Genomic DNA, 27,509 nt, shown 5'->3' on the forward strand with positions numbered 1-27,509 from the left:
TGGGATTATGATGAGATGCCTGGTCTCGGAAGAGACTTAGTCGAATTGAAATTACCAATAAAAGAAGGGAAGAAGCCAATAAAGCAAACTCCCAGAAGATTCGCGCCAGAGATTCACTCGAAGATTAAGACAGAAGTCGAAAGACTCTTGCGTTGCAAATTTATCCGAACTACAAGGTATGTCGAGTGGATTGCTAATATAGTACCTGTAATTAAAAAGAATGGCTCATTAAGAGTATGCATAGACTTTCGTGACCTTAATGCAGCTACTCCTAAAGATGAGTATCCTATGCCTGTAGCAGAAATGCTAGTAGACTCAGCCGCAGGTTTTGAGTATTTGAGCATGTTAGATGGATATTCAGGATACAATCAAATTTTTATAGCAGAAGATGATGTATCCAAGACAGCATTTCGTTGCCCAGGAGCAATAGGCACTTACGAATGGATTGTGATGCCTTTTGGTCTGAAAAACGCTGGGGCAACTTATCAAAGAGCAATGAATTCTATATTTCATGACTTTATAGAAACATTCATGCAAGTGTATATAGATGACATCGTGGTAAAATCTACCTCGGGTATGAGTCATCTCGATCATCTAAGCCAATCATTCGAAAGAATGAGGAAATATGGCTTGAAGATGAATCCCCTTAAATGTGCTTTCTTTGTGCAGGCAGGTGATTTCTTGGGTTTCGTAGTCCACAAAAAAGGGATAGAAATCAACCAAAACAAGACAAAAGCCATTATGGAAACCAAGTCTCCATCCACGAAGAAAGAATTGCAGTCTTTATTGGGTAAGATAAATTTCTTGAGAAGATTTATCTCTAACTTAAGTGGACGCACCCAAGCTTTCTCGCCCCTATTACGGCTTAAGCAAGGAAAGTTCGAATGGAGTGCAGAACATCAAGAAGCTTTCGATCAAATAAAGCAATACTTGACGTGTCCACCAATTCTCATTCCCCCGAATGGGAAGAAGCACATGCGCCTGTATATCTCAGCATCAGATAAAACAATAGGCAGCATGTTAGCCCAAGAAGATGAGAACGGCATCGAAAGAGCCATTTATTACTTAAGTAGAGTACTCAATGATGCAGAGACTAGATATACTGATATAGAAAAACTCTGCCTTTGTTTGTATTTCTCTTGTATCAAACTTAAGTATTATATAAAGCCAGTTGACGTCTACGTTTCATCTCATTGTGATGTTATTAAACACATGTTATCTAAGCCAATACTACACAGTCGGATTGGCAAGTGGGCTTTAGCCCTTACTGAATATTCATTAATATTTCAGCCTCTCAAGGCAATGAAAGGTCAAATTGTGTCAGATTTCATTGTTGACCATGCGGTGGTTGAGAATCATCAGCATTATGTGGATTTGAAACCTTGGAAGTTATATTTCGATGGTTCAACACATAGAGAGGGTACTGGTGTTGGAATATTGATAATTTCTCCTGATGGAATTCCAACAAAGCTCAAGTATAAAATTGAAGGTCCATTATGCTCCAATAATGAAGCTGAATATGAAGCATTGATTGCTGGACTTGAGGCTTTGTTAGAATTGGGGGCAACCAGAGTCGAAATTAAAGGAGACTCCGAATTGGTCATCAAGCAATTGACAAAAGAGTACAAGTGTATCAAAGAGAATTTGATCATGTATTTTGTTATTGCAAATAGGCTACTCAAGAAATTTGAATATGTGGAATTAAAACACGTATCAAGAGTGAATAACCAGGAAGCAAACGACTTGGCACAATTAGCCTCAGGATATAAAGTATCAAAAGAAAAGTTGGAAGAATTGATTGAAGTAAGAGGAAGAGCAATGTTTACTAAACTTTCGCCAAGTGATCTGGAGAACTCACGATTGGGTTATGCCAACAAAGAACAATTCGAGGTACTGAATATAGATTCATTAACAGACACAGATTGGAGGAGTCCAATTATTAACTATCTGAAAAATCCTTCGACGGATACAGACAGAAAAATCAAGTATAGAGCCCTGTCATATTATCTGATGGGAAATGAATTGTTCAAGAAAACTCCTGAAGGGGTATTGTTAAAATGCTTGGGAGAAGCAGAAGCATACTTGGCTCTGTCGAACGTACATAGTGGGGCATGTGGTGCACATCAAGCAGGGCACAAAATGAAATGGCTTTTGTTTCGATATGGGATGTATTGGCCTTCGATGTTAAAAGATTGCATAGAATTTGCAAAAGGGTGCCAAGAATGCCAAGAACACGCAGGTATCCAACACGCCCCAGCAAACGAACTAAGTACGATAGTAAAACCATGGCCTTTTAGGGGATGGGCACTAGATTTGATTGGAGAAATTCACCCCAAGTCCTCTAAAGGTCAAAGATACATTTTGGTGGGAATAGACTATTTCACAAAATGGGTCGAAGCAATACCGCTGGCAAATGTGGATCAAGAGGCTGTGATTGAGTTTATTCAAAAACATATTATATATAGGTTTGGAATCCCAGAAAGCATAACAACGGATCAGGGATCAGTCTTTACTGGACGAAAAATGCAAGACTTTGCCAGAGAAATAGGTTTCAAGTTATTTACTTCTACACCTTATTATGCTCAAGCAAATGGCCAGGTTGAAGCAGCAAATAAAGTAATAATTGGCCTTATTAAGAAACATGTAGGAAAGAAACCCAAGAATTGGCATAAGACTTTAGATCAGGCACTTTGGGCTTGTCGAACATCTCCAAAAGAAGCCACAAATACAACTCCTTTTCAGTTAACGTTTGGACATGACGCAGTACTTCCAATTGAGATATGTTTGCAATCAGTAAGAATACAAAGGCAAGCAGACATTCCTCCCAACGTATACTGGGAATTAATGATGAACGAGTTAGTAGATTTGGACGAAGACAGGCTTCGAGCATTGGAAATGATAAAGAGGCAAAAGGAAAGAGTGTCCAGAGCATATAACAAAAAGGTGAAAGGTAAAACTTTTGTTAATAATGATCTAGTTTGGAAAGTTATTCTACCTATAGATCGAAAGAATCAGGCACTTGGTAAATGGTCCCCACATTGGGAAGGACCCTTTCGAATCTTAAAAGTATTCTCGAACAATGCCTACGAAATAGAAGAGTTAGCAGAAGATCGCAGGATCTTAAGAGTGAACGGGAAATACTTGAAGAGATATAAACCTAGCATGCATGAAGTAAAGATTGCAAAGACGTAGACACTCAAAGTACTACGAAAAGCCAAAATGGTCAGGCATGTGTCAAAATATACTTCACATTGATCAAAATGGCTTTAGAATCAGAAAGAATTATGGAAAGAAAAATCAAAACACCAAAATATTCTTTTCATTGCAAGCATGGAAATACATTTCATTACAAAAAGATCCAGAAATAGGATCTGAGATTACAAAAAGAGAGGAAGGCATAGACATATAAAAAGATTAAACCTAGACTCGCTAGTTAATTCTGGCGTCTAGACTGTCCAGAGATAGCACAGGAACAGGTTCAGCTTCGAACATGTCCCTAGCCCCAGAATCACGCATTCTTCTCACTACGCCTTTCTTGAGAAAAATGTAACTAAGGAGTCTCCCGTATGGAAGACAAGTTACACTTTCTCGACGGTCCACGCCGATAGCAACAGCTTTGACAAGACCTTTGAAGATCATCAAAGGTATGTTAATCTTTCTTCCCCGAATACCACAGAGAATAAACTCCAGATCTTCAACCATGATGTTATTCTCATCAATCACCCGAGGTTGAAAGTTGCCTACGAGCATTTGGTGCCAAATCCTGATGGTTTGTGCGCTGTAGCGATCACTATCCATGAGTGTTCTCAACATGATATGAGTAGTCATGCTGAGAACATTATCATCAAAAGTTGCTCCGGAGTTATTGCATCTTATGAGATTGGCAATAGTGGTGGGGGTAATGCTAAGGTGAGCATGTCGAACGGATGAATCAATGGTGGCTCTACCTTCAGGGTCCATGCGTAAAGACGCATTCATCCAAAACTCTGCCACCATATTAGGGTAGATGGCACCCTCCAGGACTTCCTCAAAGTAGAAGTTCAGTTCCTGATTAGCAAAGAGATTTTCAATGTTAATGAAATGACGAAGGAGTTCATCCTCATCAAGTCTGAACTCACCCTTGATGAGAGCTTTGAGATCGTTAAAGGAGAGAATTCCAGCCATTTCAGGGAAAAATGGTGTTTGAGAGGAAAGAGTTGTGTTTTCTCTTTTTTCTGTGTTTTGGTTTGGGGAAGAAATACTTGAATGAAGAAATAAAAGTGATATGGAACCCTTTATATAGAAGGAGAATACTGAAGGTTGGTTTTACATTTTTAATGAGTGATTAGACTGCGGTTCGTTTTTCAAAGTAAGAAGTTATGGCCTCCGCCGTTTCCCGCCCTTGGAAGTTGAAAAGTAATCATTAAACTGATGCACGCACGTCTTAAAAACCGACGTTTTGGAGAAAATGACGTCACTTTTAATAATGATTATGGCTAGAAGAAGTGGAAACGTCAAGTCTAGAGGCAAGAGTGCTGCGAAGGATGTTCAGGTTCTACATGTTGTATTTAATAAAAGCACTGTAGGAAATCTAAAGATATATTTGGCAGAAAATTGAAAGATTTGTTAAAATTAATGCAAGCAAATATTATAGATAGAAATGGGAGTCAGGCGTACAAATATTATATGTCTCGATTACAAAATAAAAATCCAACAAATGAAACAAGATTGAAGACATCTAGCTAAAGTCCTCAGGGAGATCCCTTTTGATCTTCAGATATTGAGTTTCCCATGAGGACATTCGAAGTTCAATTAGTGCCCTTTGTTTCTTCAACTTTTCGATCTCTGGCACTAACTTCTGTGCAGTCTCGAAATGTTTGATTCCTGACTGCACCACTTCGAGCAAATCTTGTTGGTTAGATTCTTGGAGGGCTGCTTGGCTACTTTCAGCTTCCTTTATCTTGCCCTCGAGCATTTTTATTTCTTGTTTCCAGGAGCTGATTTTCTTCTCATATTCATCAATGGCTTTTTGATTCGCCGAATGTTTAAGCTTGAGGGCTTCACCTTGTTTTGTGGCTTCCACAGCAGAATTCCATGAAGAGTCATGAGAGGCCACTATCTCAGATAATTCTTTCTCGACGTTTTGCTTTCGAAGAATGTCAGCTTGGAGTTGTTCAAGGAGAGAGCCTAGCAGAACAATCATCTCTGAGACTTCTGGGGAAACTTGAAGCAAATCTACTTTCTTTAAAAGTTGATTTAAGTTGTAGCTTTTAACAGGGTCCCGGTTGAGAACATCTACAAGATTGACCCCAAAGAATCTCTCTTTTATCTGTCGAAGAAGATTAGGAGTATCTTCCTTGTCACTAGAATCTGCAGTTACAGCTGGAGAGACATCAGGCTCCGAAAGTGAAGAAGTATTCACATTCATGATAGCCCTTAGGAACCCAAGAGGATCAGTTTGTTTAAGTTGTTCAAGCTCCGAAGGAGTAGGCTTCGTAGGAGCAGGCGTCGAAGTTGTCTCAGGAATAGTTTTTACATCGGGAGTCGAAGTTCCTTGAGAAATTGGTTTTTCTGGTTGAGAAATCTCCTCCATGGCATCTTTCTCCGATGCAGAATCTTCGTTGCCATGTGATTGCTGGTTCACATTGTCGCTGCCGGAGAATGGATGATCCTCTTCCAAATCTTTGCCTTGATGAGTAGGTGGGGATTCGTCAGTAGATTGGCTTTCTTCGATTGGCTCATTAGGCAATATAGTGGCAATTGGCCTAACGTCTTCGAAGACTGGTGAGAGAACATGGGTTCTAGCTTGAGAAGTATCTGTTTCGAACGAAGCCAAGTTAATCGTGAGGTTAAGCCTTCGAAAGTTTTAATTGACGAAAGTTGAAATTTAACAATTACCATAAAGTTTATCAACATCAATGGTGAGGCCAGGGTCTTTGAAACCAGAAGTAGCAGTGCCAGCATCATCCTGCAATAACAAGGTAAAATGCCAGTGCAATTAGTTAGTTAAAATTACAAGATAATATGTAAGACAAACGCAAGATACCTTGGGTGGATTATTGTCTGGGCTTGAGTTATGACTTTCCAAAACAAGAGCATTGCTGGCAGTCTTCAAAGGAGACTCTTCAGAAGACGCCTTATTGCCAGGAGAAGCAGCTTTTGAAGGACTTGCCTTTTTCCCTTTTCTTGAAGGGGTAACAGCTTTGTGTTTCTTTTTCTGTCCTTGTCTAGTTTGAGGAGGAGATTTGTCTTCACCATCTGAGGCATTGGTCGAAGAAGCTTTACGCTTCGAACCCGTTGGGGGTTTCGAGCTCTGGCAAGTGAAAGATGAGAAAGATGAGTACCAATCACAGAATTGTACAAGATTTAGAGTATGAGATAAGTATTTACCGTGGGCTTCTTATCCGTGACGATCGAATCACTTTCGTTTGGTTTGTCGCTTTTAGATGTCTCAGACTCTTTTGGGGCAGAAGCTTCTTTAATCTTCCTCCTTCGTGCAACAGCTGTAGTTGAGACTGAAATCAGTATATCAGTAAAAGAAAAGAAAAGTCAGTCGAAAAAGATTATCTTAATTCAAACCTTCAGGTATTGGAGTCAGGACACGAACATGTTTAAGATCTATATGAAGATGTCCTTTGAAAGTATCCAAGGTATGCTTAGTCGGGACCACTCGTTCAGCGCGTTTTTTAGCACTCTCTTGAAGAATTTTGAGAGCATTCCCACACACGAACCAGTCTGGGAAAGGAGGACTTAGAGCCACACCAAAATCAGCACTTGGTAGTGGAGGGAATTTTGGAGGATGAAGTTTGAAAGCCACTTCATAACGTAGTTCTGGTCGAACATACGAGGGCAATTTCAATTTATTTAGTTTGGTGGAAAACTTTTCGCGCAAAGTGACTGCAGCCTCACGAACGGTCCGACTAAGATCATCAGGCCTATAGATAGTTTCAAAGAATTTTTGAAAAGCTTGGATTTCTTTAATATGAGTTGAAGTACCTTTTTTGAAGTTCTCCTGCACATCAGTGAAAGCTGCGGTTAGTTCTTGAGCAAGGCTATCAGCATCAAAAATTTGAGAGCTATAATACTCTGTCCACCATTGATGGAAATCTGGTGTAGAGTAAAAAGAAGGTTCGAAAGGAATAGGAGAAAGGTTGGTGACGTCAGTATATTTGTTGATTTTTTGTTCACATTCTTCTTCAGTCAAATACAAAGTGTGGAAACACATATGGTTCCTTTTCTCATATAAGCACTTGGGTGTTATTTGAGTTAGCCCAAACTGCCTCGAGACCAAATTTGGTTGATAACACATGAGGATACATTGACCCTTTGATGGTCGAAGACGGTGGGAAAATAATCTTGGAGTCAGAAAGGCTTCCCAAATTTCCATGGATTCAGTTTGCTGATCTTGAGATGTTGGTGGAAATTTTCGAGTAAACCATTCAGGACCTATTATTCTGTGTACAAATGGGGCCATGGAAGGATCGAACTGATCACGCCGAGCAAACATCATTGAATACGCCAAGAAATGTTCATGAAGCTTTCCCATTTCCTCTTTTGGAGTTAGGTAAGCTAACCTGGTCCCTTCTATAGTTCGATTTTTGATTGTGCTATCTTCCTCATTGACATCTCCTCGAAAAGGAAGATAAGTTTCGAATGTGGCATTGAGCCACAGTTGCAATAACCAAAAAGGACCAGCATAAAGTAAACTGCCAGATTTGAAATTCTTGGTAAGATTCGCAGCTTCACTAAGGTTTTCGTAAAGAGACCCTAGAAGTAGTTGGCTGAGGTTGAGTTTTCTACCAGCATGCAACTGATTAGCCATGCAAAGGTACCTCTTTGCAACCTGGATAGATCTTGAGCAGAAGGCGCACCGTGAGAGCCATAATGCTAGAAAAGCAATATGCTCTTCGTCAGATACTGTCGCTTCGGTGGTAATATGGTGTTTCTGGATGAATGCCGTGTAAGTAACTTGCGAATCGTTGAAACCTATAGTGTCATTATCCATGTCATTGGGATCAAAGGTTTCGCCAGTTGGTCGAAGTCCCGTAATAGCAGCCACATCAAAAAGCGTGGGGGTAACCATTCCACAGGGAAGATGGAAGGTATTGTGAGAAGCATCCCAGAAATGAACCGCTGCTACTAACATGGGTTGGTTGTATTCTAAACCTGTTTTTGACAGTTGGATCAAATCGTATATCCCTAACGATTTCCAAAAGGATCCTTTTTGTTTCTCTACCTTTTCTAGCCAAGCATAATACAAGTCAGGATCTTTGGCTAAAGGGATTGACCTAAAAACTTTTACAGAATTGGTCATATAGTTTAACCTAATTTTGGCTAAAGCTAAAGGGGTTGCAGTTGAAGTTTTCTCAACATTAGCAGATTTGCCTAAAGGAGAACGACCGTCTTCATCTATCTTAACTTTGCTAACTAATGGTCTAGTCTTGTAATAAGCAGGGAAGAATTTATTCACAGATTGGATACTTTCACTCGGTAACGGACCCATAAAAGCAAGAGTTTTTCCAGAAAGATCAAAAGGTATGATTACCTGGGAAGCGTAGATTGCGCGTATTTCTTCAGTGTTAGGGTTTGGAACGAACTCTCGTTCCCCAGAACGTGTTGTTGATTGGAGCTTCACAGCGGGTTGAAGAACATTTGAAGATGAAGCCATGGAAGAGTTTTTGCTAAAGAGAGCAAGATTTTAGAAAGAGTGAAGATATTCTTAGTTTTCTCGGTGTAGAAGATGAATGGAAGGCGGTATAAAGGCACAAGGTCAAATATTTAAAGGTTTAACGGAAACCCTTTTAAATCTTTTGGGTAAAACCCGAGAGACACGTGGCGGCTGGTGATTTAATCCAACGGCGGTTGAATAAGTTAGCCTTACTCCTAGTATATAGGAATAATGATCAGTAAGTAAGGTTAAAACGTGGGAATGTAAGTTATGAGAAGACATCTTTGAAAATGACAAGACGTTTCGGAAACAGTGTTATCAGTGATTATGACGTTAGTCAGCAGTCTTGGAACTTTCAAAGATCATAAAAACGAAATCTTATAATGACAAGAAACGCCTATTTCTGTTGATTCTCGAAACAGGCATTTATTGGGGGCAATTTGTTAGCTGAAGATTTCGTTTTATATTGTTTGTCCTTCGAAGGAGTTGAGAATCGAAGGAAAGATGGTTACTGATGGCCATCCCTTAAAAAGTGAAAGAATGGCTACTGATGGTCATGCCTCGAAGATACAGACTTCTAAGTTCGTTGAAGATAGTGAACACTGAAAGACTAATGAAAGCATATGTCTTCGGGACTTAGACAAAATTTATAAAGTATATATTTAAGTGTTACTACTTAGCGTGTTTTCATAGTGTTTTTACACTGCCACGCGTCGAAGATGGACTCAGGCGGGAAGATTTGAAATTCGAAGACGGTTTCGTAACCGTTCAAATACAGATGGCTTCGCTGGAAGTTCTGATGAGAAACGTGGCAGCAGATTAGTGTAGGACCGTTAAGGTCGAAACTAGTATAAATAGGAGTTTTAATGTTAGGATTCCGTGTGTTCATTTTGTACAAATCACTCACATATTTACTCAAGTATCAAGTGTTACGAGAAAGAGTTCGCTGAGAAAATGTACGTATGACACCACCATTTTAATACATGTGTATTGTATTTCATTTTCGAATACATTTCTGAATTACTGCATTTCATTTATTTCTTGTCATTTACATTCCTGTATCTTTATTTTACTTTCGAATTTACTTTCATGATCATTTACTTTTAAAGCCTTTAACATTTCTGCAGTTTAAGATTCTTTATGTTTTAACAATCTTTAAGTTTCATATGTTATGTTATTTATCTTTCTTGTTGAAGTTATAATTACATATAACGAAGCAATTACCAAGATTCTTGAATCGAACAATACTCATCGAAGAGGACAAATTATGAATATGATTCAAATGAACATTGATAACAATCTTCTTGACTATGTGTCCTAGGATCAATCTAGTCGATCCTGCAAGTAACCAAATCATATTTATTATAGTTTGGAAGACTAGCGGTTGTTTACCGGAAATCACCGTAAACAGGATTATGTTAGAAAACCCTAAAATTAGATAGAAGATAGAAAGAAGAGAAAAGAGGCTAGAGAGAAGAAAAGAGGAAGAGAAGAGGGAGGTAGATTCTTGAAGAAGAAGGAATAGAAATCCAAGGTAAGGGGGAGAATCCTTGTTATCTTAAATGAGTATGATTTGGGTGATGTTGTATGTGTTAGTGTCATATCCCAATTTTTGACCCTAAGATCATACATCACTTGCATTCAATCATTAATCAAGAGCATCATTGTGAAGCTCTATCCTTGATATTGTGATCGTCTCTGAGGGGAATCATCAAGCACTTTTAGCTTTTTATTTGTTTATACTAACCAAAATCCAAAAATATGCATTTTGTCTCTTTTGTTTATATTTTACAGGTAAAAGATCGGGCAAAAATCAAAACAGTGCAAGGAAGCAAATTTTTGAAAATTTGAAGAAGGAAATCGATTTACCTAAGAAGGAAATCGATTTCCCTGGGGCGAAAATTCAAAAAAAAAAATAGGAGGGAAGCTTGACATCATTTTTGCACCTTTTTCTTTGATCATTTTGGTTATTTTACCAATTTTCCACCTCATCAAAATTAATTCCCTTCATTTTACCATTTAAATACCATTTTACCATTTAAATGCCACTTAAATACCAATTAAACATAAGCTAATTACCAAATGCAAAAAGACCAAATTGCCACTACTCTTGCTCCAATTCTATAAATAGAGACCTCTACTCTCTCATTTCTCAAGCTTTGAGAGCCAAAAAACCCCTTGCAATTTCTCTCCCCATCCTTACCAAATTCACCAAAGCTCTTTTTCTTTCATAAAGTTTGTGAGTAACATCTTGAACCTCACAAACTTTGAGCTAAACCACCATCCATTTCACTCTTTTTTCTTCAATTGTTGAGAGATCAAGATTTGTGTTGGTGATTCTTGAAGTAGATCTAAGTTTTATTCAAGATTTGGTAATTTTCTTCATCTTTATTCATCCATCATAATGTGATTCTTTTGTGCTTGTGTGTGATGCATCTTTGATGCTCTATTGGTCCTATTTGATGGTGATTTGATGGAAAATTCATGCTCCAATTGATATGTGATCATAAGGTGTTTGTATGTTTGCTTAAGTCAAGTTTTATGCTTCCTAATGCTTATTTTTTGAAAACTGCACAGAGGAAATCGATTTCCTCCTTAGGGAAATCGATTTCCATTCTGTTTCTGCGCCAGATTTGAAAACCTGCACTAAGGAAATCAATTTCCTCCTTATGCAAATCGATTTCCCCTGGGACAGAATGTGTTTTTTGCCTTTTTTATGCTTGTTTTGGCTTCCTTCTTCCTCCACTTCATTAATATCATTGGATCTAGGATGTTGATAGGTTTGAAATGACCTAATCTATAATATTAGATGAATGATATTAATTATAGTGTGAGTTGATTATCTTTTGTGCATTTTATTCTTTCTTCCTCCACTTCATTAATATCATTGGATCTAGGATGTTGATAGGTTTGAAATGACCAAATCCATAATATTAGATGAATGATATTAATGATAGTGTGAGTTGATTTTACTTTATGCATTTTATCTTCTTCTTCTCCTTTTTTTCTTTTGATCGATGAAAGTCTTAACACCTTGAGAATTCTTATGGATTCTTGGTAAAGACTAGATCGCTCCTTATTTTCTTTTCGTGCAGTATTGCTTTCGGAGAGTGATCTACATATCACTTCTCTCGCATGCATTAGCACATAAAGTTTTGACCGGCCTCGTTGTAGGGTGATTTCTACATAAATCACTTGGCGATCTGCTTAACATAGCGCAATATTTCGTGTCCCGAATCAAAAAGATCAAATATGGAAGAGAATTGTATGCGGTTGATTTAAGACTTATGGAGGTTTATCATGTAGTCGCTATGATTTTATCAAGCTTCTGATAAATTTCCATTGAATTTAAATCCGAGAACATCCTTCACTCACCATCGATCTTCATTACTAACTTTGATAACATACTTGACAAGTTTCAAGATGGTTATCTTTAACATCTAACAACTAACTTTAATTTCCGCAATTTATTATATTGCTCTCTTTATATTTCTCGCTTTATCGCTTTATTTTATCATTTCATCATATTTACATTCCGCTATTTTTTATTTGTCCATTTGGACGTTTATATTCCGCTATTTTTTCTTTGTCCATTTGGACGTTTATATTCCGCTATTTTTTCTTTGTCCATTTGGACGCTATGTTTATGTTTCCGCTATTTTCTTTTTGTCCACTTGGACCATACTTTACTTTTATGCCAAAACACTAATAAACAACAAAAATCTAAAAAACACTTAAGGCTCTCTTTTGGACTATTGGTTACTATCCCGAGCATTTTGGAGATTCGGACTTCTGGACTTAGTGCCTCTGGACCCCTATTCTATTATTATTATGCTGTTATTCTGTCTGTCTGGCATTGGATTGTTGTCTGTTTGTGTATGCAGGTATTTCCTTGAAAGTCCTTGATGGTTAATTCCAAGGCATTGAGATAAGGATTTTACCCGAAAACAGCCGTTACTCTACCCGATTTTCGTCAGAATTTTAATGTGCTTAATGCAAAGTGGTGCTAAGATAATAAGTTCATCTGGATCCCCAAGTGGTAATATGTTTGTATTAATAGTCCAAAGGATGGGAAATCTACCTCGAATCATAATGTCAAGTGTTGGCTTCTTTCTTCGGTTAGACCGTTTCGTTCCTTAGCTTTTATTTTGCGCAATAGGATAGCCTCTTCATCTCCTCCCCTTCTTTAATTTTCAAAATCTTCTCTCTTTTTACAAAACCTTCTTATGTTTGCAACCATTTCAAAACCTTTTCTCTAAAAATATCTTTTTCCCTTAGTGGCCTTTTCTTCAAAAGTTTACACACGATTAATTGTCGAATCGAGTGGCAATACCCCTACGATTTTGAAATTGATTGATATAATGGGATCTTTTCCGCGTGAGAGAGCTAGTGGCATACTTGTTGATTTCTATCCGAGTTGGAGCCCTTCTTTCACTTGCGATGCAAAGAACTCATTTGTTCTCATGCTCAAAATCCACGGCTGAGTATTTCTCTCCGACGATGATAAAGTGTTTATTCGTTTTAAAACGTTTTCCCTTTAAGCGAAACTACATTAGCTCTGACTTCTCCATTGCACCGAGGAGGTATGTAGGCACAAGGCTTAATGTCTTGCCGAGCTTATTTTAAAAATAAAACAAACCCGTTCTTTAGCACACACGACACAGATTTTCAAAAAGGTTCCTGTGGAGTACCACAGATATGAGGGGTGCTTAAAACCTTCCCTTTGTATAAACAACACCCGTACCTAAGATCTCTTATTTTTGTTTTAAAAAACAAACTTTGGGTTTTATTCGTTCTTTTCCCTTTTCCTTTGGAAATAATAAAGCGCGGTGGCGACTTTCACTGAAATATTGAGTCGAGTCAATCCTATGGCTTCGATCTCAGACTTTCCCCGCTACAGAAAAATGGCGACTTCACTGGGGAACCCAGTTTTAAGTGTGTTAAGCCTATTTTTGTTTATCTGTGTGTTTTATTTGTACATATTGATTGTGTGCTTTGTGTGTTTATTTTCTTTTTTTTCTTTTTGGTGCCCGATGGTTCCTCTGTGATGAGATAAAGTTCTAACCCGGACTTTGATGAGTAACTTGAGTTAGGAGGTGGTAAGACCAATAGTCGCATGTCAGGATCAATCCTTAACATGAGCTTCATATGGTGGAACCCCAATCAGTGGAGGCCTCATGGAAGGTAGTAGAGGTTGTTACGAACCATCGTGATAACGCTATTACTTTCAATAGTGAGTGTCCGTAGAAGCTGAATGGCCTAAAACCTTTTAACCAATCTAAGCCTTTTTAGGATGTAGTGCAGAAACAAGATCAACTACCAATTTGAGCTTGTTGTCATGCGATACTACGCTCAGACGAGGTCTTTTTAGGCATATTGTTGGCGCCCATGAGCAATTGTGCGTGCCGGTAATATCCGATAGAAGATTGAAAACTCTGGGAACCTTTGTAGAACCCGATTGGCAGGTACAAAACTCCTTAGATCACGCCTTGTGGGATGGGTAGACCCATGGCTCCATGCTCGTGACGTCGAACCTTTGAACCTGGATTGTGTGATCTTATGTGACCTTGCGTGTTCTTGGTTGTAGTTGATGCATAAACCATGCATTCATGCATCCATGAAAACTCTTTTTCTTTTGATTTTCAAGGAACTTATAGGTCTTTCCTTGTAAACATCATAAGTTTCATCAAACTCAATGGATCTTGGGTGTTGATGGGGTGAAAACTCTAATCCACCAAAATGGATGATTGATTTTGATGATAACTTAATCGAAGCTTTAGTCCAATGTTGAGTGTTTACAAGTTAATATCTTAAGTTCCTTGAAACTCAAATAATAAAAAAAATAAAAAGAAAATCATCTGCATTGCATGCATCATTCTGCATTGCATGCATCATTCTGCATTGCATGCATCATTCTACATTTGGTCCTACTTTCTAAAGAAGTTTTCCAAAGCCTTATTTCCTTTCTCCTGGTATCATCAGTACAACGCTCGTGCTAATAAGAAATGGAAAGCATCAAACAAGAGATTGTGGAACTCCGCGAAGAGGTGATTACTCTGAAGGCTGGTATGGAGCATCTGACTGCTCTGGTTGAGACTCTAGTTGCTTCCCAAGTCAATCCTCCTATGATGGAAGAAAGGTTGGCAAAGGTCTTTCTTGAAACTCTAAACTCATCCTTTTCTAAGGGGATGGTAGCCCGTACACCTACTGACTCCCATGTAGAGGTGGATATGAAAGCGCTTCTAGAAAAGAATGTCCGAAAGGAATGTTTGCTTGAGGAAGGTAACTCAGCTGGTAGTGTGAAGAAGTTTGGTAATGACTTTTCAAAGAAGAGAATCAGGGGAGGAAACAATCATCATCAACATCAGCATGTTTCCTATGTCATTCCTGTATCCAATTTAGTTCATGCAATTCCAGATTATCAACAGAGTGCTCGTCAACGAGCTCTTCCACTGAACGAGCAAAATCAATCTCAAAAGGGGAATTTTGATCCCATCCCCATGACTTACACAGAATTGTACCCTGTTTTGATTCGTAAGGATTTGGTTCAGATAAGGTCACCGCCTCCTATTCCCGAGAAACTCCCTTGGTGGTACAATGCTAATGTCACTTGTGCTTTTCATCAGAATGCTCTTGGACATGACTTAATTGTTGGCCTCTAAAAAATGAAGTTCAAAGATTAATCCATGCTGGTATTTTGACTTTCCAAGATGTTGGTCCTGCTGTTCAATTCAATCCTTTGCCAAAGCATGAATGAATCACTATTGATGGTAGCCTGAAGTTCGAAAGATGTTTCCTTCAGCATAAACCCAGATGGAGAGAGTTTTCTCCGTTTTTAGAATTCTTACTGGTTTTCATTTGTAATATTTCTTGTTTTTCAATGCATTGTTTGCATGTAGAAACTTGTTTATTTTTGAATGTTAATGCTAATGCAATGATAATGTTTGTCTTGAAGTAATTCATTCGTTTCACTCATGTTTATTTGTTTTTTATGCATTATGATACCAATTGCTTTTGCCAAACTCTTGCTTATGCAAAGATTGGAGGGAGGATGATGATCTGAAAACGCCAAATTTCTTGTTGTATGCTTTTGAATAAAACCCTGTTTATGATGTACAGGCATTGTTTCAAATTCCCAAACACCGGAGATATAAGGAAGATAATCCCTTGTTAACCCCTTTGAGCCTTGAAGTAGGAGTTTCTTTTCTAAACAAAAAAAACCCTAATTTTTAACCTGGGGCAGGGTAGTCTTCAGTTAATTTGACCGAGTGTTCATATTTCAAAAAGGATTGTGCATCCAAAGGTCAAGCATGTCATATCCACATCAATGGTTGGATCATGGAAAACCACAATGGTTATTCCCCGCGCATCAAAAGGCTGGAAAATGTGAAACCACAATGGTTATCCTCCATCCGCCAAAGAATGAGGCAGTCACAACCCTCCCAACAAGTCAAGACAAAGTCAATATCACACGATTTGTTCAAATCAAAAAAAGAAAAAAAAAAAGAGAAAGAAGAAGAAAAAAGCTCGCTAAGTCAGAAACTTGAAAATAAATGACTTAGGAAAAAGTTAGAGCATCTCGCTGGACGATCAATTCAAAAGAATTAGTCCAGGCAAAAGTTAGGGAAAATTAAAAAAAATAATAATAATAAAGTGAAAAGTGAAAAGAAAGGAATGCAAAGCAAAAGTCCTCAACAATGAACAAATCTGTGTGAATACAAAAACGAGGACAAAAAGAGGTGACTGCTACTCCCAAGAAAGCTTCATTAGGTCCTTAATGGCACAAAATCCTTTTGAGAGATGAATACTCATGTTGAATTAACTGAACATATGACTGGAGAACATCACGAAGATGGGGTGGGCTAAATAAACTTTGAGCTTAAAAATATTTTTTTCTAAAAACCGTGAACCAGGCCACGTTACAACCCTCAAAAGTCCTAATTGAAGCAGGGTTTATTTCGAAAGCATACTTAAACAAGAAAGCGTTCCTGACTCCTATTGGTTATGCTGAAAACTTGTGTTGGTATCATATGCATACAAAAATCAATGTCATCTCTTAACTAGTGATTCATTCACAAGGTTTTGCGACATCTTTTTGAAACTTCAAGACTTACATAATTGTTGCATTTTCATTATCATTCTCAGAATAAACATTTTTCTGCTAGTAAACATTTGTTTGACATCCAGGAAGTTTACATCTGATCATCAGTAGAAAACTAAAACATTGCCAGGGGCATGTTGTTTTCCCAGTATAATGCTTTTGCAAGTTTGATTACCATCATGGGGCAAAGCTCGAAGACTTTGTCAAGTAAAAGAATGTGCCAAGTTTAGTCAATCTGGGCAAAGGATGGGAAATCTACCTCGACTCATAATGTCAAGTGTTGGCTTCTTTCTTTGGTTAGACCGTTTCTTTCCTTAGCTTTTATTTTACGCAATAGGATAGCCTCTTCATCTCCTCCCCTTCTTTAATTTTCAAAATCTTCTCTCTTTTTACAAAACCTTCTTATGTTTGCAACCTTTTCTCTAAAAATATCTTTTGCCCTTAGTGGCCTTTTCTTCAAAAGTTTAGACACGATTAATTGTCGAACCGAGTGGCGATACCCCTACGATTTTGAAATTGATTGATATAATGGAATCTTTTCCGCGTGAGAGAGCTAGTGGCATACTCGTTGATTTCTATCCGAGTTGGAGCCCTTCTTTCACTTGCGATGCAAAGAACTCATTTGTTCTCATGCTCAAAATCCACGGCTGAGTATTTCTCTCTGACGACGATAAAGTGTTTATTCGTTTTAAAATGTTTTCCCTTTAAGCTGAACTACATTAGCTCTGACTTCTCCATTGCACCGAGGAGGTATGTAGGCACAAGGCTTAATGTCTTGCCGAGCTTATTTTAAAAATAAAACAAACCCGTTTTTTAGCACACACGACATAGATTTTCAAAAAGGTTCATGTGGAGTACCACAGATATGAGGGGTGCTTAAAACCTTCCCCTTGTATAAACAACACCCGTACCTAAGATCTCTTCTTTTTGTTTTAAAAAACAAACTTTGGGTTTTATTCGTTCTTTTCCCTTTTCCTTTGGAAATAATAAAGCGCGGTGGCGAATTTCACTGAAATATTGAGTCGAGTCAATCCTATGGCTTCGATCTCAGACTTTCCCCGCTACAGTTAGAAAATGGGATTTCAATTTAGGTATTTTCATAATTTCATGAGATTTGTGTTGTTTGATGTTGTTTATGTTTAGAACTGGTAGAAATAACATGTTATAATGATTCCTTACTTGATTCCATGGGTGAGTTTTGATTTATAACATGTTGGATGAAAAGAATGTGAAAACCTAACTTTTGGGATTTGGGTGAAATTCATAGATTTGCATGATTAATGAAGCTCTGATGAATCTAATGATACATATGAGTTATATGTGAGATATGTATGTGAAATTAGTGTGCAAAAGAATGAACTGTGAATTGAGTGATGGAATGAAAAGAGGGAACTGTGCTGATTTCACACAGAAGATTCATTTTTGCTCTGTGTTCGCGACGCGAACAATAGTGGCGGCGCGAACTGAATGGATTCTGGAATGACTTGGTTCTGCCTTGTACTTCGTGGAACGACATGTGGATGCGGCACTAACTGAGTGAATTTTTGAAATACATTGTTTCTGCCTGGTACTTCACGGCGCGACCAAAGCTTGGCGGCGCGAACTGTGTTCAAAAATATTTTCTTGTTTGTTTGAGACTTGACTTACATACCTATTACTTCTATATGTTCATTATGTGTTATTAATTTATTAATTAATATGTGTGAGGTATAATTGGATGTATTATGTAATTGATTGCTAAATGATAATTGTGTTGAGATTGGATTGAATGGTATGTTATGTAATATTGTGCAAAGTTGTGAAGATGTGATTGTGTAGTTTAAGAGATAGAGAGATTGTCTTAAATGCATGAGTCTTGTTTTGTTGCACACGTACACAAGCATGAGTCTTTGAAAGTGGCAATGTTGGGTAATCTCGCAAAGATTATTTACTTGTCCCAAACCTAACGAGTATGGGGTTTGAAAGCTTAACGAGTATGGGGCTTTGAGGTGGTTATCTAGTCTAGAGAGAATGACAATCGGCATGACCGGAAATGATAACGGAGGGATCCACATGCATATCTCATAGAGTCACACTTGAGTCGCACGTGTCGGTGTGAATGTTTATATTGTGTGATTTTTGTGATATGATTGTGTGGATGATTATTGATGATGATATGCATATATGTGGATTGAGATATTCAATGATATGAATTGTTGATGTGATGATGAGATGATATATGTAATTGAAGCATATGTGATGAGAATGTGAATATGTGTATACATTGATGAATATGCATATATGTGGAACTTGATGATGTGATGCGAATATGTATATTTGTTGAGATGTGTGCATAATTATGACTTATTGATGGTTATTATGCATGAATTTTATATGGAAACACTCGTGTAATTGTATAGATGTGGGTATCATGTATACTTGATTTGCGTATACTTGAGTATTATTTGGATGGCGATGAATAAGTATGTTATACACGACTTATGTGATGAGCTATGTCGTGTGCCATAACATGTGATTCTTGATGTGTTAGATGTGATACATGTTTATGCTACTTGGATAATTCTTAGGATTGTAATGTTTGTTATGCATTCCCTATTTCATGCTTATTTATTATAACTTGAATTCTCACCCTTCTGTTGGAATGATGTTCTTATGCGGCATCACTCAGGTACCGAGGATAGTGGTGCTTCTCGTGAGGAGTAGCTTGGAGATGCGTTTCTCCTTTTTGTGTCTTTGACTAGGTAGTCGGTCATGTGCTCTGGTCAATGTAACACTTGAGTTGGGGTTATCTTTTGTATCCGCTTGTTTGGATTTATGTCTGAGGATTTATGTATGCCTCGTTTATATTCATGTTTGAGTTGATACATGATATTTATATAATGATGTTATTGAGAGGCCTTAGTGTCAAGATATTGATGTATGGAGAATGATTTATGGGAATCATTCATGTTTGGCCATTTATGTTGATGAGATATTTTTATTCCGCTGTGGTATTTGCATGTGTTGATAATTGTTTAATCCATGTTGCGAAGTGTTGACCATTGCATGTTATTTGGATGAAGTGTGTAATACCTCCATGTGATGCATGCTTAGTTACTCTGATTATGCTTTATGTATGCTTATTTGAGTAGTATAGATTTGGGAGTGTTACATAGTGATATCAGAGCACGATCGGTCAGTTGGCCAGGTCATTTATGTCTTCCTATCCCTATTGTATTGGATTTGTGTATCTGACACGATCAATATTGTTTATCTGTCGTCGTTGGATGTCTAGAGGACGATGTTTGCAGGAAGGAATGGTGACGTTAATGCTGAGGCATTGATGAGGTGGGCTGGTGCGATTGGACAAGCGCCGCAAGAGAATGCTGGTAATGGGGGAAAGGATAAGTTTTGTGCTTTTAGAGAGTTCTGAAGGTACAATCCGCCGATCTTTGAAGGAGAGTATGAACCGGACAAAGCACGAGCATGGATGATAGAAATTGAGAAGATCTTTCAAGTCATGAATTGTACTAATGTACAAAAGGTACAGTTTATTACTCACATGCTGATGAAAGGAGCTGAGGATTGGTTGACTAATACTGTGCAGAGATTCAATAAGGAAGGTATTGAAGTTACTTGGACCTTTTTCCGTGGTTCATTTTTGGAAAACTATTTTCCAGAAGATGTGTGTGGAAAGGAAGAAGTGAGATTCCTAGAGTTGAAACGAGGAAAAGGACAATACCGTGGGGAACCATATGGTAATAAGAAAAAGCAAAAATCTGGTTATGGCAAGGAGCCCAGTGGGGGAGGAGCATCTACTTTGATTGAGTGCTACAAGTGTGGCAAGCTGGGTCATAGGGTGGTTGATTGTGGAATTGATTCGGGTAGGATTTGCTACAGTTGTGGTGAGCAAGTACACATCAGTGCCATGTGCGACAAGCTAAAGAAGGGGCAAGCGAAAGCGAAAGTGTTTGTGTTGTCTGGTGATGAGGACACTGCTAAGGGTAGGCTAATCCGAGGTATGTGCTTTATTAATGATACACCTTTGATTGCTATTATGATAATAGTGCAACACATTCTTTCATTTCTTCGGATTGTGCTATGAGATTAGATCTTGTTTTAGCTTATATGCGTAAAAGTATGGTTATTGATACATTTGCTATGATTTATGTGTTTATTTCTTCTGCATGTTTGATTTGTCCGTAGAGTATCTTGGTAGAAATTTTGGAACTGATTTAGTCTGTTTTCCGCTAGACCAATTTGTTGAGAATCTTAGTATGAAATGTCTAAGGGAAAGGCGAGTAATTGTAATCTTAAAGGAGATTTTGGGTCCTAGTGCTTTAGATGATTTTGAGTACAAGTTCTGGAGGAACACTATTATGGCTTAGTAATAGAGGTTTATGTTCCATCATGGTTGTCGGCTACTATTGACAAATTAAGGAACTGATCACCCTTAATCTATTGTTGATAGGAGACGGGATCGTATTGGATGAGATAGATTTGTCTTACTAACTTGGTAGTGTATAAAGTGACTAGAGAGGAATTGAATAGTCAACTTGAAGATTTGTTGGAGAAGAAGTTTATTCGTCCCAATGTATCGCCGTGGGGTGCACCTGTTTTGTTGGTTAAGAAGAAGGAAGGTTCTATGAGACTTTGTGTTGATTATAAGAAATTGAACAAAGTGACGATTAAGAACAAGTATCCACTCCCAAGGATTGATGATTTGATTGATCAGTTGGTTGGAGCGTGTGTGTCTAGCAAGATTGATTTGAGGTCTGGGTATCATCAGATTCGTGTGAAGGCGGAGGATATTCAGAAGACTGCTTTTAGAACAAGGTATGGTCATTATGAGTATTCTGTTATGCCGTTTGGTGTGACTAATGCACCTGGTGTATTCATGGAGTATATGAATAGGATTTTTTCATGATTATCTTGAAAAGTTTGTGGTTGTGTTCATTGATGATATTTTGATTTATTCCAATAGTGAAGATGATCATGCTGAGCATTTGAGAATTGTGTTATCGGTTTTGAAAGAGAAGAAGTTGTTTGCTAAGCTTTCTAAGTGCGTATTTTGGTTGAGTGAAGTTAGTTTCCTTGGCCATGTGATTTTGAGTGGAGGTATTTCAGTTGATCCGTCAAACATTGAGGTTATATCTCAATGGGAAGCTCCTAAGTCTGTTTCTGAGATTAGAATTTTTCTTGGCTTGGCTGGTTATTATAGGAAGTTCATTGAGGGATTTTCTAAGTTATCTTTGTCGTTGACGTTGTTGACTAGAAAGGGTCAAGCTTTTATTTGGACTTCGCAATGTGAAGCAAATTTTCAAGAGCTTAATAGAAGATTGACTTCTTCTCCTATTTTGATTTTGTCGGATCCATTGGAACTGTTTGTCGTGTATTGTGATGCTTCATTCTTGGGTTTGGGATGTGTTTTGATTTAAAAAGGCAAGTGGTAGCTTATGCTTCAAGGCAACTTAAAGTTCATGAGAGGAATTATCCGACGCATGATTTAGAGTTGGCCGTCGTTGTGTTTGTTTTGAAACTTTAGAGGCATTACTTGTTTGGATCAAGATTTGATGTTTTTAGTGATCACAAGAGTTTAAAGTATTTGTTTGATCAAAAGGAATTGAATATGAGGCAACTAAGATGGTTGGAATTTTTGAAAGATTATGATTTTGGTTTGAACTACCATCCTAGAAAAGCAAATGTTGTAGCCGATGCATTGAGTAGGAAATCATTTCATATGTCTATGATGATGATTCAAGAATTGGAATTGTTGGAACAATTTCAAGATTTGAGTTTGGTTTGTGAAGCGACGTCTTCGTGTGTTAAGCTTGGTATGTTGAAGCTTACTAGTGGTATTTTGGATGAGATTAAAGAAGGTCAGAAATCGGATTTGAAATTGGTTGATATTACGACATTGATTAATCAAGGTAAAGGTGGTAATTTTTGGATTGATGAGAATGGTTTTATGAGTTGTCGTGATCGAGTTTGTATTCCAGATGTTGCGGACTTGAGAAAGAGAATTCTTGAGGAAGGGCATAGAAGTGGTTTAAGTATTCATCCCTGTGCTACTAAAATGTATCAAGATTTGAGGAAAATGTTTTGGTGGCAAGGTATGAAGAAGGATATAGCGGAACTTGTTTATTCATGTTTGACTTGTCAAATGTCAAAGATTGAACATCAAAAGCCGTCTGGTTTGATGCAACCGTTATCTATTCCCGAGTGGAAGTGGGATAGTATCTCTATGGATTTTGTATCAGGTTTGCCGAGGACATAGAGTAATTGTGAGGTGATTTGGGTCATTGTGGATAGATTGACGAAATATGCTCATTTTATTCCGATGAGGATGGATTATTCGATGGAAAGACTTGCTAAGTTGTACATCAAGAGGATTGTGAGTTTGTATGGTATTATGTCGAGTATTGTTTTGGATCGAGATCAGAGGTTTTCTTCTAGGTTTGAGGAAGTTTGTCAAGTGAGTTGGGATTAGAAGAGAAGGTACTTGAAGGTTGAATGAAGGATTTGTACTTGGGGTTAGTTTCTTGAGGATAATTTTCGACGACGAAAATCTTTTAAGTGGGGGAGAGTTGTAACAGCACGATTTTATTAGTATTTTTATTAATTATATTAATGATTATATTATTTGGTGTTTTTAATAATTATTCATTTATTTGGTTATTATGTGATACAGTAATTATTTGAATATTTGATTATGTATGTAATTGTGTTATTTAGGTTAATTGAGTTATTAGGATGATATAACTAATTGGGCCTAAATAACTAGAATGAGAGTTGGGTGTGTAACACCCTTCTAAACCCCGCGGAAATTAATAAAATAATTCAGAGTAAAACATGAAAACAAGGGTGCCACAATTCAATTTAAAACAATTATCATAAATCGATTGTCATGCTTCACTTAAGGACAAAATCATCAATTTAACAAAATCATGTTTCTACACAACGGAACATTAATCAACAGATAAGCATAACATCATCTATGCAATATCTCACAAAATTAATCCGATAACAACAAAAATAGAGTATCATCATAAACTCTAAACTAGCGTTCCCCCAGTGTTACAATATCAGAGCATGACACCGACGCTATACTTAAACAAATTGGCCTATGAGCTATCCTCACCAAAGCCAAAGCCGTTACTCGCCAATCTGAAAATGTCAACAGTAAGGGTGAGTCTCATTCAAATTAACAAATGTTATTGAATCATAAATAATAACACATCATAGTTACATCATTCACCCAATTGTTTCATAAACAGACATTCAGACAAGTTTCATCATCACAAAACAATCCACCAACACATCATCAATATTTATAACACTGGAATACACCCAATCATGTTATAAAAGTCATGCATATGAATGCAACTGACACTATGCATGTGGTACCAACATCATCAAATGGGAATAACCCATGACCGATCCAACATCATCAAGATACGGCCCTGCCAGCACAGATTCCACACAATGGGAATCATGCCCTTCACTGATCCAACACATCATCATGGATACAACATCAACAATGAATATGAATGAATGCAAACATATATGAAACATACTTATACCATCGTCTAGTCTATGAGTAACATCATCTAATACTCAAATCATCATCATCATCATCAAAGTATGTTTATATACATTAGCATCATTCAAATACAATCAATCGATCATCATCATCATCATTAAAGAACATACATGTATTCACATCAATTATCATCATCAATAAGAAATAACATACATGTATCCACATCATTCCAAAAACAATCAATCATCATCATACAATTCTCAACAATCATCACCTAATAATGTTTTTCAAAACAACATCTTATATTGTCACATTTCATCATATATATCAACAATACGTCATTCATCAAACTAACAAAATATTCACATCATACTCATATCCTCGCATAGGATGCCTCATAAGCTTCTTCATACAATTCAAACAAATCGTCATACGACTCATATTTTAAACACAGCATACATCGTCATGTCTTATCATATATATCCACAACACGTCATACATCAAACAAGCAAATGATGATAAAATAAATTCAAGATGCTGCTCATTTCATTATTATAACACAAAGAATATTTCATAAGCCTCATCCTGCTCGAAACGGTACTTAAAACAGGCCAACGGTTCAAAAGTTATGCATCTTTAAACTTTCCAAAATCACTAGCAGCACGCGGCGCCACACAATGTTCGCGACGCGCTGCCAGGAAACGACGCCTTCGCGGCGCCAACAAGGGACGCGGCGCGAACTGAGTAAAATAATTTTCCTTAAGCTTTCTGCCAAGCAGTTCGCGGCGCCAACACATGGACGCGGCGCGAACTGGCGATTTCACAGATTCTCAATCGCAAAATGACGGCATACGAACTTGAATCCCAAATTCCTCAACCTTGACCAAATTGATTCAAGTTGATCAAACACCACAAAACAGCCACACAACATATATCATACACACATATAACATATATTATGCATCATCAAACATCATACAACACCAAATTCATGGAGATTCATCAAAACAGATAATTATCAACAAACATCCCCAAAATCCCAACTCTATCATACGACTCAATTGACATGAAATAATATATCTATATCAGTCCTATTATCCATAACCCGATAATAGATGTTAATCGGAAGAGTCCCCCCTTACCTTAGCCAAGAATCTGGACTTTTCCCCTTCTTCTTCATCAAACCCGTAAGCCCTTTTCCCTCAAATTCAGCAAGAATCTCCCATCTTCAAACTCGCTTATATCCCTCATCGAGAGCCTCCCTGACACGAATTAATATACCAAATCGAAGGAAATTTCGTGTAGAATCCGAATCTTCGAGAATTACCTGATTTGGAGTTACGAGCCGAGAGTTATGACCCACATTACTAACTCCATCAATGGCCCAACACTACATTTTATTATTTCTTCCCCACATAATTCCAATAAAATGCTAATTCAAATTAATTAATTTAAAACTTAATTAAATTAATTAAATAATAAATTTTGGGATGTTACAACTCTCCCCCCTTAAAAGAGTTTTCGTCCTCGAAAACATCCTTCAATCAAAGAGTTCCGGATATGAGTCTTTCATCTGGCTCTCCAGTTCCCAAGTAACATTTCCATCAGTCAATCCTCAAAATCCATCTGACATAACCAACAGGAAACACATCTCACACATTCAATCTCAGCTCTTACGTCGCATTTGACTACCCAAAGGTGTACTACTCGTTATACCTCTAAAAGGTTAGTAACAATAGAACATTGAGGTACAACCCATTCAATACGCCTAATAACTGAATTATATAATTACGCAACCATGGTATGATCACATTGATCAATACTGCAGTAATGCATTCCATCTACCAAACATACCAACCTTAGACGCACTCTTCCATCTGAGCGATAAAATAATACTTACACTTTTTACCAACTGCTTCCTTCAAGAAACTCAATACTCATATTCCTTTACCATTGAATTCCAATTATCTGACTCCTCTTAAGTTACACCATCAATTATCCAACACTTTACATCCTGCTTTCACTACACTACTCTGATTACTCATTACAGTCATCTATACCAATTAGATTTCTGAGTTATACCCAACTCTGGTCCTCTTTACTCATTCGTTCAAGAATCATTCTTTACCATCCATGGTACTAGTCCACCACTCATCAATACTTACTCGCACTCAAAAACAAATTCCTGATTTACTTCACCTATTAAACCTTCCAACCATCGGAATGAGTGTACACAAGTAGTTATAATCACACTCATCAGCCTGGATATACCATTGCTTACATAATAGCTCAAAATGAATCTCACTCTTCTTTAAGAATTAAATCAACTTCGTCCTTCATAGAGTATAATTCCTCATTATATCTGGAATCCACAATATCACCTTAACAACGAAACAAAATTATTATAACATCATATAGTATCAACTCGTCATCTTAACTTTGCCAAATACATACCCGTTAACTACGTACAACCATAATAACATGTTCGTCATCTCGAAAATTATTCAAAAGAGTTCTAATTCTTCGATACGACATCATTACCTCCACTAGATTCTAAATCCAACATATAAATCAATACATATTCTCTATGTAGGCTTCCGACATATTAATTCCTCACTGTCCACGAATGGTACTTGCACACTACTCCACATCACACTTTCGCTGCGCGACTCTGATTACCCGTCTTAAGTCATCATCCAATATATTGCACTCTTCCGTATTCACTTCTTCATAAGTTCACACAACATGGTGAGTGATTATTCTCACGGCTTAGTATTCATCACATCTTAAACCATTAAGGTAACAAAATAAGCTCATCTCATTTATATGATTTCCGTCTACTATCAACAAGAGATTAAGGGTGATCAAGTCCTCAATTTGTCAATAGATAGCCGACAACCATATTTAAGCATAAACTGTCGTTACTACATAATAGTGTCCTTTCCGAGTTTGCACTCAAACTCATTAACATTGTCATAGTCCAATAATTCACTTTGAGTCTTTATAACTTGCACACTTCCTTCTCATTGGATCTTGTCAGTGAGACACCAACGTCCAAACATTTTACGCAATCCGCTCCATAGTCACTTAGCATCACACACTTGTTAAGTACTTCCGAACTTCATAATCACTAATATACTCGTACATTACTATTCATCTCGTTCCAATCAAATCCTTATTTTAGAAAAAGACCGCGACAACATTCATAACTCGTGGTTTCATTCTAAATCTGATGACAT

The 27,509-nt window shown here is 37.4% G+C and overlaps 1 protein-coding gene across 1 annotated transcript; it reads right to left on the reverse strand.

Annotated features, from left to right (window-relative positions):
• Nucleotides 1-4,379: 4,379 nt before the first annotated feature.
• LOC131650748 (uncharacterized) lies at nt 4,380-6,520 on the reverse strand. The gene is made up of 4 exons (XM_058920451.1): nt 6,370-6,520; nt 6,026-6,292; nt 5,878-5,947; nt 4,380-5,796 (listed from the first exon to the last, which is right to left on the reverse strand). Exon 4 carries the CDS (start codon nt 5,570-5,572, stop codon nt 4,718-4,720), a length of 855 nt encoding a protein of 284 aa, XP_058776434.1. The 5' UTR covers nt 5,573-5,796; nt 5,878-5,947; nt 6,026-6,292; nt 6,370-6,520; the 3' UTR covers nt 4,380-4,717.
• Nucleotides 6,521-27,509: the final 20,989 nt, after the last annotated feature.

Source organism: Vicia villosa, linkage group LG2 (genome assembly GCF_029867415.1).
Source record: "Vicia villosa cultivar HV-30 ecotype Madison, WI linkage group LG2, Vvil1.0, whole genome shotgun sequence".
Classification (NCBI taxonomy): Eukaryota; Viridiplantae; Streptophyta; class Magnoliopsida; order Fabales; family Fabaceae; genus Vicia; species Vicia villosa.

What these genes read in the sequence shown, in the direction of transcription:
- LOC131650748 (XM_058920451.1), bottom strand. Translation starts at nt 5,572, where the DNA reads ATGGAGGAGATTTCTCAACCAGAAAAACCAATTTCTCAAGGAACTTCG.